Source organism: Sinocyclocheilus rhinocerous, unplaced genomic scaffold, assembly GCF_001515625.1.
Source record: "Sinocyclocheilus rhinocerous isolate Xijiao unplaced genomic scaffold, SAMN03320098_v1.1 scaffold2385, whole genome shotgun sequence".
NCBI lineage: Eukaryota > Metazoa > Chordata > Actinopteri > Cypriniformes > Cyprinidae > Sinocyclocheilus > Sinocyclocheilus rhinocerous.
Window position 1 is genome coordinate 708,637 of NW_015667271.1, and position 16,326 is coordinate 724,962.

Below are 16,326 nucleotides of genomic sequence, written 5' to 3' on the forward strand. Positions count from 1 at the left end.
TGAACGAAACGAACTGTGATTGGTTGTTTGACACGTCGGTCAAACGGCCTCATGGGCGGGCCTTGGCCAATGAAAGCTGCCATGGATTCCAGACCTTCAGCCGTCAGTCTGAAGGTCTGGCTATGCGAGACTACCTGTCAGCGGACAACAGGCCATAGCAATATAATAACTTCTCAATCTAAAGTGATTCAGGGACAATTTGCTAATTTATTAACTCTTTCCCCGCCAAACACAGAATTTTCTGTTATTCATGAGACAACGCTTCCCTGCCAAACATGGAATTTTCCAGGTTTCCGTGTTTTCACTGTTACATGCTAGGGGGCGCTATTATGCATCTCCTGAATGAGTCTTGAATGTGCCGATCAAAAACACAGATCAGGAAGACGCAGAAATGAGCGATCTCATATGTATGCATATTATGCATATGAAAAATAATACCATCATCAACACTAACCGCATATAAGTGAAAACTGCCTAATGTTATAGAGTGAAATGTCAATCCAGGAAGTGGTAAAGGCCTGTACAAGTGTTGGGAGTACTGATGGAAGCCATCTACTGCATCTTTGCTTTGATAATATTACTAAATATGATCCAAATGTAGTATTTGATAAAAATGCGATTTTCTCAGCTTTTTGCTCAAAATGTTGCTATTTTTATGAAACCTTCCTACATTCAAGTGTTGAAGCTAGAATAAAACAGATTTTTGTTAGAAAGTAGAGGGTCTGATCTTTATTTTTATGTATTGCATGTTCAGATATTCATACAACAAAATATTCTGGGGGCCATGAAATTTTAGTGAAAATCAGCAAAAACGTTGGCGGTGGCTGGCAACTTTTTTTTGTCAAAAACGCTGGCGGGGAAAGAGTTAATGGTTTACTTTCAGTTAACTATAATAACTCTAGTTACAACTAGAGTTGTCATTGTCATTAACACATCATCATTAGTTTCAGATTGAGGACTAAAATGTTCTTTGCTCACAAAATCCAAGAGCCACTTAAGCCACTAAAATGTGAAACCAGTAAAAGTGAATGTATGGTTGAACGTTTGTGTGAGGATAGGCTAGTTTGATTTGTATCTGTAAGATTTGTAAGTCAAGTTACGTGCGATTGCTTAAGCTGCTGAGCTGGATGCCTGGATCACGTTACCCCAACACTAACACTAACACTGAACCCCAGAGCCACTTTCTCCAAGCGTAAAAGCCACAACATCTGCCTTCAAGATGGAGATAAACTTATTATGAAGAGTGAAGGAGCCAGACATGACAGAAGAGCTCTCAAACAGGACGGGCGCTGCTCTTTCTTGTGTCTTTGCCAGCATCAAATCATGATACTGTAGAAGGGGCTCTTGATTTGCTAGCGTTTCTTTAAATACTCTGACAAATGCTTGAGCTTATCCTTGGCCAATGAAAGCTGCCATGGATTCCAGACCTTCAGCCGTCAGTCTGAAGGTCTGGCTATGCGAGACTACCTGTCAGCGGACAACAGGCCATAGCAATATAATAACTTCTCAATCTAAAGTGATTCAGGGACAATTTGCTAATTTATTAACTCTTTCCCCGCCAAACACAGAATTTTCTGTTATTCATGAGACAACGCTTCCCTGCCAAACATGGAATTTTCCAGGTTTCCGTGTTTTCACTGTTACATGCTAGGGGGCGCTATTATGCATCTCCTGAATGAGTCTTGAATGTGCCGATCAAAAACACAGATCAGGAAGACGCAGAAATGAGCGATCTCATATGTATGCATATTATGCATATGAAAAATAATACCATCATCAACACTAACCGCATATAAGTGAAAACTGCCTAATGTTATAGAGTGAAATGTCAATCCAGGAAGTGGTAAAGGCCTGTACAAGTGTTGGGAGTACTGATGGAAGCCATCTACTGCATCTTTGCTTTGATAATATTACTAAATATGATCCAAATGTAGTATTTGATAAAAATGCGATTTTCTCAGCTTTTTGCTCAAAATGTTGCTATTTTTATGAAACCTTCCTACATTCAAGTGTTGAAGCTAGAATAAAACAGATTTTTTGTTTGAAAGTAGAGGGTCTGATCTTTATTTTGATGTATTGCATGTTTAGATATTCATACAACAAAATATTCTGGGGGCCATGAAATTTTTGTGAAAATCAGCAAAAACGTGGTGGCTGGCAACTTTTTTCAAAAACGCTGGCGGGGAAAGAGTTAATTAGTAAAATAAATTTCATGCTAAGGTCTTTATAGTATTGCACATTGTTCACATTTTCATAACATTTTAATATTCAGATTATTTTAATGCAGTGAAAAGACATTTAAACAATTTGCAATAGCATTTTATGTATTTGGAGGCAAAGCTTACTTTAAGTTGCAATAGTACAGCATCTGGCACACTTTACCCCACAGAGCTATTTTAGGAAAAATAATTTAATAATTAATGGTAAATGTTTAGTCTAACAATTTACTTTTCTACATAAGTAATTATATTTTTAATTCTGAATAGGTTTGCTTTGAAATTTTACATTTATGTAACTTACTTGCCATGTAAAAAAGTACCTTGACATGGAGAATTATTATTATTTTTTGAATAAAAATGCAACTTTTCTCATCCTTATCTATTTTATGTGCATTTCATAATCACAGGAAGCTGTATATGATTTGCCTAAATGTATGGTCACTTGAAAATTCTGCACAGTTTGCATGATTATCAGTGTAACTCAGTTTACCCACTGGCACATCTTACCCCACTCTCCCATTGCTTCTATTTCTAAGCGATTCTGCTTGGTTTGACTCAGCTTCTGTTGTAGTGTGTAAACAAAATGATTTCAGAGGAAAATATTTATAAGCTAAACAGCTTCCCTAATGCATCTCTCTTTCTCTAAGTGCTACAAGTCCTCCAAAGACCAGACTCCACAGATGGAGCTCCTCCTGTCTGGCTGCATTATCACACACATTCCCAAAGACGGCAAGAAAAAGAAGCATGAACTGAAGATAGTCCATCAGGGAGCTGATGCTCTGGTGCTTGCCGTTCAGAGCAAAGAACAGGCCGAAGAGTGGCTAAAGGTAATCAGACAGTTCAAAAAGTGCTAGGCTCATAGGATTGTGATCAATTATGAAAAATCTAGAAACCAGCTGTCAAACAGCGAGTTTTTCTGGTGAACTACATGGATATGCTCATCTTTCAGCATAGAAGTTAAACAAACCAGCAGTAGCAGTCCTCAGGTCCAGCTGTTCAGTGTTTGTGTTCAGTTGGGTGTGTTGGGTTAAAAGCAGGTTGCTCTGTACATACTAAATACAGAACTATACATACTAGTACATCTTTGTTCAATATATTTAAATATTTTATACCCACCCACAGTTAATTTCACCTCCATGCGCAAGTCTCGTGTGAGCCTAAACTCTAAAAAGTGTTTCCTGGTTTAAGTTCAAAGGGTTTTAATCTTAATGACTCTGAAGATTGTGCTTGTTGATAACTTGTTACTTTGATAGTCTGTTTTATATCTATTTAAAGCCATTTTCCTCCACATCTGGTTTTCACAAACATCGTGAAAAGTGCTAGTGAAAGTCTCTGGGCTCTCGTGTGATGGATCTACTATTTTATAACCTGAAAGCAACTTATACTGCACAAAAATCATCAAAACCAGCTGCAGTCAATGGACGATTGATGAAAATAGCATTTCCCTCATTGCTGTCCATCACTCCTCTGGTGGCACTGTTTATAAAGACATCATTCGTTGCAACAGTCTCATTTATAAAAACAAAAAAAATTAGATTTTCTTATTCCGTTACTATGATTCCATGTGGTAACGAGCTTCTGTTTATTGATTTGCGGGCAGGAAGGCACATGCAGTGAGCTGTACAGCAGCTTCATGTGGGTGTGGACATCAGACTATGCAAATATACAGCCCGGGAAAGCAACAACCGCTGTAATTGCTGTTTAGGAAGGGGGCATAGCTCTGCGCTGTTTGGTCAGGTGTCGTGTGTACTAAAAACATACTGAAGTAATTGATTTCTGCTTGGGATAAACAGGAACCACCCTAGCTTGGAGGGATTTGTTGTATTGTGTTTCATTCATGCACACACTGCACACCCAGCAACTCATTCCCAATATAAAGAAGCATGTTCTAAACCAGTAATAACCTGGTATTTTATTTATTCCAAAGAAACTTGAATATTCCACTATTTTCAATTCTGCATCTAATGTCTCTCATATAAAATAGTTTATTTCCACTTTTAAAAAATGGTTACAATTGAAGCGGAGCACAAGTGAATGACTTGACAGCCACATTCTGCATTGTGTTACATTCATGTACACAGTGTGCATGGCAAAAATGTGGAGGTGGTGGCAAGTTTGTGGCTTTTATTTAATTGGAGACAAATAATGCTTTTGATTTTTGACTATTGCAGAGTTCCCATGGGAAATCGAAATTGAATAGAATTATAGTTTTCTAGGCCTGGAAATATCATGAAAACATTAAAAGTCTTGGAAAAGTGAAAAATTTGTTTAGTCCAGTTTATTTTTTTATTATTTGTATTATAGCATTTAGAAAATTGCTCTTTGTAAGTGAAATTGCTTTAAAAAGTGTGTTTGTTTTAACTTGTTAATTGTCTTTTTTTCTAGATTAAATCATTAGACACTAGTAGACATTAGATCATTAATAACACAGTAAATAATCCACTGAAACACTTTTAAATATTCACAAGATGAGATTGTTTCTAAATGTGTTCAGTTTTGCACTGATTCAATTAAACTTAGTTTTTAAAGGTGGAACTAAATGGTTTATATGGAAGCCATTAGTATTAAAAAGAGTGGAATATTAGGCGATAAGGAAACTTTTTTTGAGCTTTAATGGAATACTTCATGTCTTCAAACAAAATTGAGGAACATTATAGAAGCCCACAGGCGTCTGGTTCGTTAATGCTTTATCCAATTTGCTAATGACTTATTTATGGAAAGTGTTAACTTGTTGTTTTCCATGATTCATTTTTAATTCTTTTTAGTGTTGTATCTCTCCTCTGCACTGTTTTCCTCTTTGTTCTCTCTCTCTTCCAGTCTTTATTCGATTAGTTCTCTCCATGTAGCTCCTCTGTTCTGAACTTTTGGAGAGGCCTGGGGAAATTCCACCTCCTGTCTTTCTTCTTCCCTTCGTTCTTCTTTTTTCTCTCTTTTTTGTCATCTGAGTCTCTGCCCTGGGCGGGAATGGTAAGATATGGAGTACATTCTTTTTGAATGTATCAATGATTGTGACCACTGTACAATGTTGAGAATTTTATTCCTCTTGTCACTTCCTGCTTTCTGTTGGGTTGCATTTTATCAGCTACTGAGTGTGTATGTGGGTGTTCGTGTGCTGATTGGTGTGAAATTGTTAATTACTGCCCTTACTGAATGCTTCTCATCACGCTCTATTGTGGCAATTTTACATTACGACTCAAAGTTTGAATGTCCGCAAACATTTGTTTGACCTATAACTTTGACTTTGTTGGATTTTTATGCAGTAGTTCTCCATATTAACCCTTCATTTGAAAATATTCATGCTAATGAGGGCACATTAGCACAGCACAAAAGATTGTTTGACTGAGCGAATCCCAGAAACCCACTTCTTTGCAGTCAAAGCCATAGAGTGAGGCCACAGCCTGCAATTTTCCCGTGAGCCCAATTATGTAAACCGGTTGCCAAACCCCAACGTGCTGCGTCAAGTTACGATGCTCAGAGGAGCTCAACAAAAAGAATATTTGGTTATATTTTGGTCTTTGGCATAGGGGCAGTTTGGGAAGGGGGTGTGTAAAGGTGAGCTCCTCTCTTTGTTCACTCGACACCAATGGTTATTGGTTTTTTTGGATGTTACCCCCAGGTAATGTGAGGTCACGCTCATATGTGGCGGCGAGGAGTCTGTGCAGTCTGGAGATCTCTGGATATCTCATTCACACAGAGCCACTGCACAGCGCATAGACAGCCACGAGAGCAATGACGCATGTAACAGCCTTCCAGCTGCACTTCCAACTGCATGTGTCGTGCCCAATCCATTTGAGCGCATGTGCATGGCAGAACGTGGAGGTGGTGGAGAGTTTGTGGCATCTGTTTGACTGGGAGCAAAGAAAGTTTTTGATTATTCAAGGGTTCCCATGGGAAATGGAATAAAATTTCAAGACTTGGAAAAATCATGAAAAGAATAACATCTAATGAAATAATGACGTCTTGGAAAAGTCATATATTCTCAAATCATATTGTAAAAATATACTCACTAGAAAATTGCTCTTTTTTTTAATAGGTCTAAGGAAATTTCTCTAGTTAATGTCATTTGTTTCCTAGCTGTATTTATTGATATAAAAATATATCAGCTAAATTGATCTTTGAGAGTGCAATATCTTAATTCCAGAGAAGTCATGAAATTCATTGGGCAAAAGTGTGGGTAATGTCATATTTTTTTCGAAAAATTGATCAGTATCTATAATAGAACGATTTAAAAATGAGGTATTGAGGGATATTGAGAAATATCAAATTTCTGCCTGTTATTTTGCACTTTAACTTTTTGTTCTGTGGTCTCTTTAAGGTGATGAAGGAAGTCTGCTCAAATGGAAATGGAGTGGTGGACTGTGACGGAGCTGGCTCTGGTTCCCCTGTTCACAAAGCAGAGCTGGAAAAGGTGCAAATTCATAATTCTATTTATGTATAGTACTTTGTGTGTGTGTATGTGTGGGTGGTTGTGGGTGTGTGGATTTACTATGCCTGCAGAGTACATGCTGGTCTACCTACATGCAGGATTGTGAGACTGTGTGGTGGTTTGCATGCTTGCCAGCTTCACCACACCTCAATACCCTGCACAGGCGCCTCCTCTCTGTGTTCCTGCACAGTGGCTCTGCTGCCAGGGCATGGAGGGCTATAAAAGCATATGCGTACCAAATTCCATCTTGCCACGGATGTGTGTTGCTGGCGAGGCTAAATAGGTGTGGGAGGAACTGTGATCTTATCATTTTTTAGAACACATTCTTTAATATGCACTATGCTGCAACATTATTTTTGCTGCGTGCGCATGTTGCACTTGTTTATGTGTGTGTGCTGTTTTTAGGACAGATCTAAAGGGGGTTTAATGTCAAACCTCTTAAACTGGCACAGCATGCATGAGCCTAGTCTAATTATTCACACTTAATGCAAAACAGATGCGCTTCGAGGTTTGTTTGGGTAGACTGCAGAGGTTTAAGTGTATGGTCTTTAGTTTTCTACACTCTTTGTGTGTATGTATTTAATGTGTCTGTCTATAAACTATTTATCATTAAATTTAACAATGAATCCACTGTTATTTGTCTCGTTGAGTGTTCATTCTTCTGCTGAAATGCGTGTTTTCTCTGTAACTGCAAGCATACCTGTAACCTAACTCTTGTTTTGCAGAAGCTGTCCTGCGATCGGCCCAATTCAGATGGAGAGCCTTGTCATGACAATGGCATCTCAGATGGCAAAGATCCAGGTGAGTTTTTATGTTCAGTCCTTTTTTTGGTCCATATCATTGGAGACGACAGATGTAGGGTTACTTTATATAAAGGAAGGGTATTTTGTGGCATACACTGTAAAAAGTGGTAAGCAGCTAGCTAATCTATCTATAGCTGTCTGTCTAAAATATTTGATTCAGTGTTTAATTAGTAGTTGATAAGTTGATTCAGTGAAATTGAATAATAATAAACATTTTCAGCATCCGTTTGTCAATCATTTGTCAGTTGTTTTTGACTGCTGTATTGTGCTCGGAAACCCAAACATTTGTTAGTGTTTTAATCCATGAAATTAACTTTTTGGTTAAGAAAACAAACTTGGTAAAACAACAGAGCAAAAAACAGAACAAATTTAATCCCATAAAGTGGATGTTTATTTGACTTGAACAATTCCATTGTTTGAACAACGGCTAAGTCAGGGCAAGGAGATCCTTCTTAAATAATCTAATAGGATTATTTATCTAGTATTTACACCACGCTGTCTCGATCTGGGATTGAACTTTTCGGGTCATCTGTTTCAGGTCTGTGGAAATGTTTCTTTTTTTTCAATTTGAGACTGCCTTGCCTCAGACGTGTTGGTGAAGAATTGCCTAATTTGAGTGGAATCCAAAACTTGTGCATCTGCAAACCCGTATGATTGATAGCTCAGCATCACGGCCACAAGCCGCAGTAACTGCTGTGCTGTTTTCACATGAGTTATGGCAGCTGACCTCTGATAAACCTACGGATAAACAAAGGCTGATGTCTTATAATAATTCCTGTAAAAGTGTAAGGTTATGGAAAGGTATTGAGAAAGTTCTTTTCTTTTCTTTTTTTTTTTACAAAATATTTAGGGAAGCATTTCTTGGCAGGTGAAACATGAACCATTTCTATCTGATCTCCTCTGTCTCTGTCTGATAGCACCTTAGATATCCTTACACCACACCAGCAGCCATCTACTGCACTTCTTTAATGAAGGATGGAAGACAAATTTAAAAGAACCAAGCAGATTAATCAGATTCGTCATATTCTTTCCAGCTGTCGTAACTGCTGAGACGCTGTGAAATCATATTAGCCTGATCGCAGAATTTTACCTCATGATAAAATGAAGAACTATGTCTGTATAGGTCCTTTAAGCGCCAATGGTTTTTGCATCTGTGGCTCTGGGTTTTGCCTCATGCCTGAGGCTGCTGTGCAGAGACAGAGAAACTTTAGAGGACTCTGGGTTCAGATGGGCTTAGCTTTAATTAAATGAGTCGCCAACTAAGATGTAATCTTCTGCAGTGAAGCTTGGACCAAGACAGGTCAGAAGAGCAAGAGTTTCACTGTATCTTTATATGTTTTCTTTGTGCTTGTGACCTGCTTTTGTAGTAGGCCTTTTGAGAAGGAGAAAAGCCTGTAATTTGTTGTGCTGTAGCTTCTTACACACTTTAACCCAGTCCAGATCCCAAACTGCTAGTTTGCTCACATTGTCCACCATTGGTTTGGAATAGGATGTGACCTGAACGGTTTCCCACAGTGTGTCCTTTTACTTTCAATGTTTAAGTTTGTTTTTTCTAGATCTTTTGTTTCTTACAATACCATTAACCACAGACCACACTCCTCAGATAAAAGTATCCGAAAAACTTGGAGAAGAACGAAGTTGGTTTCACGCACTGTTTAGGATTTGGATTAAAAGTCTGAAGACGTGTCCTGTCATTGTCAGTTCAGCCTCTTACTCTCTGGCCTAAATTACTAACGTTTTAAAATGAACAGATTGCCGTTTGTCATTTACCATAATTCAATCTTTTCCCACCAAATCCACCCCACAAACAAAATATTTTCCAAACCCACCCCTTGTTATAGTTGCAACACCAATGGTTTTCTAGATAACTAGCATATCTGTATAATATATTACTTTATAAAATCCCATACATATATTTCACACTCTGACACTCATTTGCCTTTTTTTGCAGCCAAAGGCAAGAAGAACTCTAAATCAGAGCAGAAAGGCACCGTGGGACGTGTGACTGGAAAGAAAATCACTAAAATCATAAGCCTGGGCAAGAAAAAACCATCTACAGATGAACAGACCTCATCGGCGGAGGAGGATGTCCCAACGTGTGGTGAGCGCTTACAATACCATTTTGATATACATTACCATTCAAACGTTTGGGGACGGTAAGATTTTAACATTAATATTGTGAAATAGTTTTTATTTTAATGTATTTTGAAATGTCATCCTTGTTGAATAAAAGTACTAATTTTAGATTGTCCTATACATACAGGAACAGGTAGAATAATGCCTGTATGAACAAGTAACTGAAATCAGTCACTAAATAATATCTGTAATATCTATAGTGACAGATAAAGGTAGTAAATATCAAGGCTTTTTTATTGCATATTTCAGGATTTGGTTTTATCTGTTTTGGGCAGCTCCCATTGTTTTCATCCTCTCAGATATGCAGCCAAAACTCTGTCTAGTTTTTTCCATCTAGGTTTTTTCCGCCACCTAAACGCATTACCCAAACAAAGGATTGTCTTGCTCTTCAACCACATAATACCTAGATTTTTGTCATTGTCATCACCTGAGAGAGGTTGATAGTCCTAACATTAGTGATTGACAGCCTGTGAATCATGTTAATGAAGCATTCAATTTGCTGGCTATGGTTCTGTTAATATTTTTATCTCAAAATTCGATTGTCAGTCGTAAAAATTCAGGAAATCACTTTAGTTAGATAATGCAATGTCTATTTAATAACCAAAGTAGCAGAAGCAAGGACCGGACAATATGTGACCTTGGACCAAAAAAACAGTAATAAGGGTCATCTGAAAGTTGAATAAATAAGCTTTCCATTGATGTATGGTTTGTTAGGTTAGGACAATATTTGGCCAAGATACAACTATTTGAAAATCTGGAATCTGAGGGTGCAAAAAAAATCAAAATATTGAGAAAATCGCCTTTAAAGTTGTCCAAATGAAGTACTTAGCAATGCATATTACTAATCAAAAATTAAGTTTTGATATAGTTATGGTAGGAAATTTACAAAGTATTTTCATGGAACATGATCTTTACTTAAAGGGGTCATATGATGCGATAGATACTACATCAATATGGGCTTTCTGTTTATCTATATAGTTGTTTTTATTTAACTGTGATGTATTTCAATTTGTTTTATCTCCATTGTGCTTTGCGCAAATACACTACTGTTTAAAAATCAGCAAGGATTGAATTGATTGCATTAAATTGATCAAAAGTAACAGTAACAAAATCTATAATGTTAAAAAAGTTTTCTATTTGAAATAAATGCTGTTCTTTTGCATTTTCAATTCATCGCGTAAGCCTGAAAATATATGTATCGCTGTTTCCTAAAAAAATATTAAGCAGTTTTAAACAGTTTTCAACATAGATAATAATAAGAAATGTTTTTTGAACACCAAATCATTAGAATGATTTCTGAAGGATCATGTGACTCTGAAGACTGGAGTAATGGCTGCTGAAAAATGAGCTTTTCTATCACAGGAATAAATTACATATTTAAAATATTTAAATAGAAAATTTTAAATATTAACATGAAAAAAATATAAATGATTGGCAAAATTTTTAAATGATTCTTCCCCCAACCCTATCATCGACCCTTTTACTTGTGGGTCTGTCTGTTGGCTGTAATATCAATCTCTCGGCCCAATCCTACATTAACAGGCTATCTGAACGTGCTGTCCAATAACCGCTGGAGAGAGCGCTGGTGCCAGCTTAAAGACAACCAGCTGTTGCTGCACAAGGACCGGGCAGATCTGAAGACACACATGGCCTCTCTGCCGCTGCGGGGGTGTGAGGTCATTCCAGGGCTGGACTCCAAACATCCCTTTGCCTTCCGTCTGCTGCGTAATGGACAGGAGGTGGCTGTTCTGGAGGTACGTGCCAAGTCCCTCAGCTCTTGCGGGGCAATTAATGTGTCTGAGACAGGACCTCAGGGCAGGGATTAGATGGATGGTTTGGTTGGCTTGCTTTCGTAATGATGTCACTGCTGTATCATGTGTAGAGTGGATTCGCAGAGAGTGCATAGATTAGTGCTTTATTTGTCTCATATTCCACTGACACTCATTCATTGCATCTTTCCTCACTCTTTTTCCTGTCAGGCCTCCTCCTCTGAGAGTATGGGAAGGTGGCTGGGGGTCTTGCTGGCCGAAACGGGCTCCACAACAGATCCTGCTGCACTGCACTACGATTACATTGACGTCGAAACCACTGCTAATGTCATTCAGCTGGCCAAGCAGTCGTTTTGGTGAGAACCCAGTACTGCTAAAAAATGTTTTATTAGCATGCCAGTAACTTTTTCGGTAATAATGTCTTTATGACCAGCTAACTGAAGTCAGTCACTAAATAATGTCTGTAATATCCATAGTGACAGATAAAGGTAGTAAATATCAAGACTTTGAATTGCATATTTCAGGATTTAGTTTTATCTGTTTTGGGCAGCTCCCATTGTTTTCATGCTCTCAGATATGCTGCCAAAACTAGTTGCTGTGTAGTTTTTTTCCGTCTAGGTTTTTTCTTTCTCCACCTCTTAAACACATTACCCAAACAAAGGATTGTCTTGCTCTCCAGCCACACAATACCTCGATTTTTGCCATTTTCATAACACGAGAGTCCTAACATTAGTGATTGATAGCCCCTGAAGTATGATACTGAAGCATTCTAGTTGTTGACTGTAGATCTGTTAATATTTTTACGATCTCAAAATTCAATTGTCAGTCCTGATTCAAAAAATTCAGAAAATCACTGAAGTTAGATAATGTAATGTCAGTTTATTAAATAACCAAAGTAGCAGCAGTAGTGACCTGACAATGTGATACTACATCAATATGGGCTAACAGTTTTATAATATTGTTATTCTTTGTTTATCTGTATAGTTTTTTAAAACTGTGATGTATTGCAAAATTTTACTCACTTGTTTTATCTCTATAGGACTTGGTGCTTTGCACAAATATACTACTGTTTAATCAGCAAGGATGCATTAAATTGATCAGATTTATAACCAAATTTACTATTAGGCATACATTTTAGATTGTCCTGTACAGTAACAAAATCTATAATGTTAAAAAAAATTATATTTCAAATAAATGCTGTTCTTTTGAAACTTCTATTCATCAAATTATCCTGAAAATATATGTATCACTGTTTCCACAAAAATATTAATCCGTTTTTAACATTGATAGTAATACGAAATATTTCTTGAGCAGCAAATCAGCATATTAGAATGATTTCTGAAGGATGTGACACTGAAGACTGGAGTAATGGCTGCTAAAATTCTGCTTTTTCATCAATAAATTACATTTTTAAATATATTAAAATAGAAAATTCTTCTTTTCCCCCAAAATATTAACCTTAAAAACTGAACTGAAAATATAAATTACTGGCAACATTTTTAAATAATTCTTCCCCCAACTCTATCTTCAACATTTTACATTCTGCTTGTGTGTGTGTCTGTTGGCCCAACCCTTCATTAACAGGCTATCTGAATGTGCTGTCCAATAACCGCTGGAGAGAGCGCTGGTGCCAGCTAAAAGACAACCAACTGTTGCTGCACAAGGACCGGGCAGATCTGAAGACACACATGGCCTCTCTGCCGCTGCGGGGGTGTGAGGTCATTCCAGGGCTGGACTCCAAACATCCCTTTGCCTTCCGTCTGCTGCGCAACGGACAGGAGGTGGCTGTTCTGGAGGTACGTGCCAAGTCCCTCAGCTCTTGCGGGGCAATTAATGTGTCTGAGACAGGACCTCAGGGCAGGGATTAGATGGATGGTTTGGTTGGCTTGCTTTCGTAATGATGTCACTGCTGTATCATGTGTAGAGTGGATTCGCAGAGAGTGCATAGATTAGTGCTTTATTTGTCTCATATTCCACTGACACTCATTCATTGCATCTTTCCTCACTCTTTTTCCTGTCAGGCCTCCTCCTCTGAGAGTATGGGAAGGTGGCTGGGGGTCTTGCTGGCCGAAACGGGCTCCACAACAGATCCTGCTGCACTGCACTACGATTACATTGACGTCGAAACCACTGCTAATGTCATTCAGCTGGCCAAGCAGTCGTTTTGGTGAGAACCCAGTACTGCTAAAAAATGTTTTATTAGCATGCCAGTAACTTTTTCGGTAACACTTTAGAATAGGGAACACGTAGATTTCCCTGAACAGCCTCCTTATTTGCTGCTTATTAATAGTTAGTATGGTAGTTGTTAAGTTTAGGTATGGGGTAGGATTAAGGGATCTAAAATATGATCATGCAGAATAAGGCATTAGTATGTGCTTTATAAGTACTAATAAACAGCCAATATGCTAGTAATAGGCATGCTACTAAGCAACTAGTTAATAGTGAGAACTGGTCCTTAAAATAAAATGTTACCACTTTTTCTTGAATAAATTTAAATTAAATTAAAAGTTTCCTGCACTGCATTTGCATCTTCATATTTATAAATATTTAAATATATGTTTAACCTAACACTGCTGTTCAACAGTATATTTAATGCACAAAAATAAAAATATTAAATATTTATACAATTAATTTAATGTTATATAATATTTTATTTAATATGCTATTTAATACAATGTTATATATTATATTACATTTACATGTAGTCATTTAGCAAACACTTTAATCCAAAGCGACTTTGGAAGCAATCAGAATCAACAAAAGAGCAATGATATGCAAGTGCTATGACAAGTCACAGTTGGCCTAACGCAGTACACGTAGCAAGTTTTTTTTTTATTATTATATAATAAATAAAAAGAAAACAATATTATAGTTGTATAGTAGTTATATTCTATCTATTTATCTGTAACTTGTATTTGTAATTGAGGTTATTCAAAAAATTCTCATTGTTTTTATCGGTCATTAAATTATACAATTTGTATTCACTACTTTTATTTTTTTGTTATATATTTATTATTTTAAATACATTTACTAATTATTTTATATATTTGTATAGTACCATTGAAAAGTGGAGGTCAGTAAGATTTTTTTCCAAGAAATGTATACTTTTATTCGGCAAGTATGCATTAAATTGATCAAAGGTGACAGTAAAGACATTTCTAATGCTACAAGATATTTCTGTTTTAAATAAATGCTGTTCCTTTTTTTTTTAAACTTTATATTAATAAACAGTGAAAAAATGTATCACTGTTTCCACAAACATATTAAGCAGCAACTGTTTTCAACATAGATACAGTAATAATAAGAAAAGTTTATTGAGCAGTAATGGCTGCTGAAAATGTAGCTTTGCCATCACAAAAATCAAATGACATTTTAAAATGTATTAACAGTTATTTTACATTGTAATACTACTTCACAATATTACAGTTTTACTGCTTTTTTTGATCAAATACATCTATAAATGGCTTCTTCAAAAACATAAAAGAACTTAGTGACCCCAAACTTGCCCCTTTTAATAATTAGCTACTGATTGTTAATGCCTTCTAGTATAGCTAACTAGTTTTGAAGTATCTTTCCCAACACTACTGTTTAAAGTGAGAGTTTAAGTTCTCTTTATGACATTTGTATGTGTAGTAATGAATATATGTATATGTTCACAGTTTCACCAGTAAGCGTGCAGTTTCTCCAAACCCGTACTTGGATAACCCAGTCAATGGTTACGCCTGTCCCACAGGGGTCGCTCTGCATTATGATGATGTGCCCTGCATCAATGGATCGGTAAGCAAATGAACAAACTTTAAACCCATTAAATACTCACCTTCTTTTCTGATCCTGCCTAACTCCTCTCTGTCCCTGATCCACTTTTTCTTTTCTAATCGCTCTTCTCTTGCTTGCACGCTTGCGATACGGAAGGTACCAGATGCGCACTACTCCTCCCCAGCTTCAGGGGACCGTCGGTGGAAAGAAGAGTCTCATTATGAGAATACAGATCTTTATGAAAACATGCCCTCCCCCAAACTAGCAGCCCGCTACTCTACCAAATCCATCCGCTCGCAGTCATCTTCCACAGGGCATTACAACACACCGCTCTCCACCAAATCTCTGTCCTCTTCCTCCTCTCCCTCAGCTGCTAATACTAACACTAACCAGGTGACTAACCAAGGCTAACACAGTAAATCTCAAACAATGGATATCTGTATCAGATTTGTATTTTCAGTTAATATTAACAAACACAGAATGGAAATAAACACACAGCACAGTGCATGCATTGTGGACCACCCAGCTCCAGAAATGAATGCTTTTGATCTATATAATATCCATGTCTGTGTGGCCGTGGCCTTGAATGGATTTACTGAAGCCTTAGTTCACTCTGGGTTACATTTTATAGGCCAAAGATAGAAAAAAGGTTTGTTGCCAGCTATAGTATAACTAAAAGAAAATGTCCCCTCAAGCAACATGTGTGGTTTAGTAGATGTGGTTTGCAGATCTAACCTACGTGAAATTATTTGTATGAAGTGCTAATCTTAGAACTAAATCACAAATCACACCCTTAAAATGTAACAGGTGTTAACAGCGAAATCAGAGTCTTTAAATATCAGATGTTTGTTAGTAGCCCACATATCAGTTTCAACTTTTTTGTACATGTTTCTTTCAACCAATCAGCTCAAGGGAAAGAAAGGCCTGACCACCAATGGGTTCGCTGCAAAGCAGAAGTTGGACAAGAACCAGCCCAAAAAGGCCAATGGAATCAGCAGCACTGTTCCAGTGAAACGCAACAACTCTAGTAAGAGATTGTAACATATAAAAGCACATCTGATAATCTCAAAATGAGTCTTTAATTTTTTTTTTTTTAAAGTGGACGTACGGCTGAAACTAAACTAAGCAGACATTAAGTCTGCATCCATTATCCTAGCTATTACACCACTAATTTATTTCAAGGAAAAAGAAGCCACACAGATTTGTGGAGAATGCCG

The 16,326-nt window shown here is 37.2% G+C and overlaps 1 protein-coding gene across 3 annotated transcripts in view; it reads left to right on the top strand.

The window, feature by feature from the left end:
• The window catches only part of LOC107733469 (actin filament-associated protein 1-like), a 64,553-nt gene that overhangs the window by 46,458 nt on the left and 1,769 nt on the right, over positions 1–16,326 (top strand). For 2 of the 3 annotated variants that reach the window (XM_016545098.1, XM_016545097.1), the window contains exons 6-14: positions 2,867–3,046; positions 6,535–6,627; positions 7,371–7,446; positions 9,400–9,549; positions 11,127–11,338; positions 11,564–11,709; positions 15,013–15,130; positions 15,266–15,502; positions 16,016–16,136. In XM_016545098.1, the coding sequence (XP_016400584.1) occupies positions 2,867–3,046; positions 6,535–6,627; positions 7,371–7,446; positions 9,400–9,549; positions 11,127–11,338; positions 11,564–11,709; positions 15,013–15,130; positions 15,266–15,502; positions 16,016–16,136 (1,333 nt within the window). The remainder of the gene's footprint in view (positions 1–2,866; positions 3,047–6,534; positions 6,628–7,370; positions 7,447–9,399; positions 9,550–11,126; positions 11,339–11,563; positions 11,710–15,012; positions 15,131–15,265; positions 15,503–16,015; positions 16,137–16,326) is intronic. The other variant, XM_016545099.1, reaches the window with a different exon arrangement.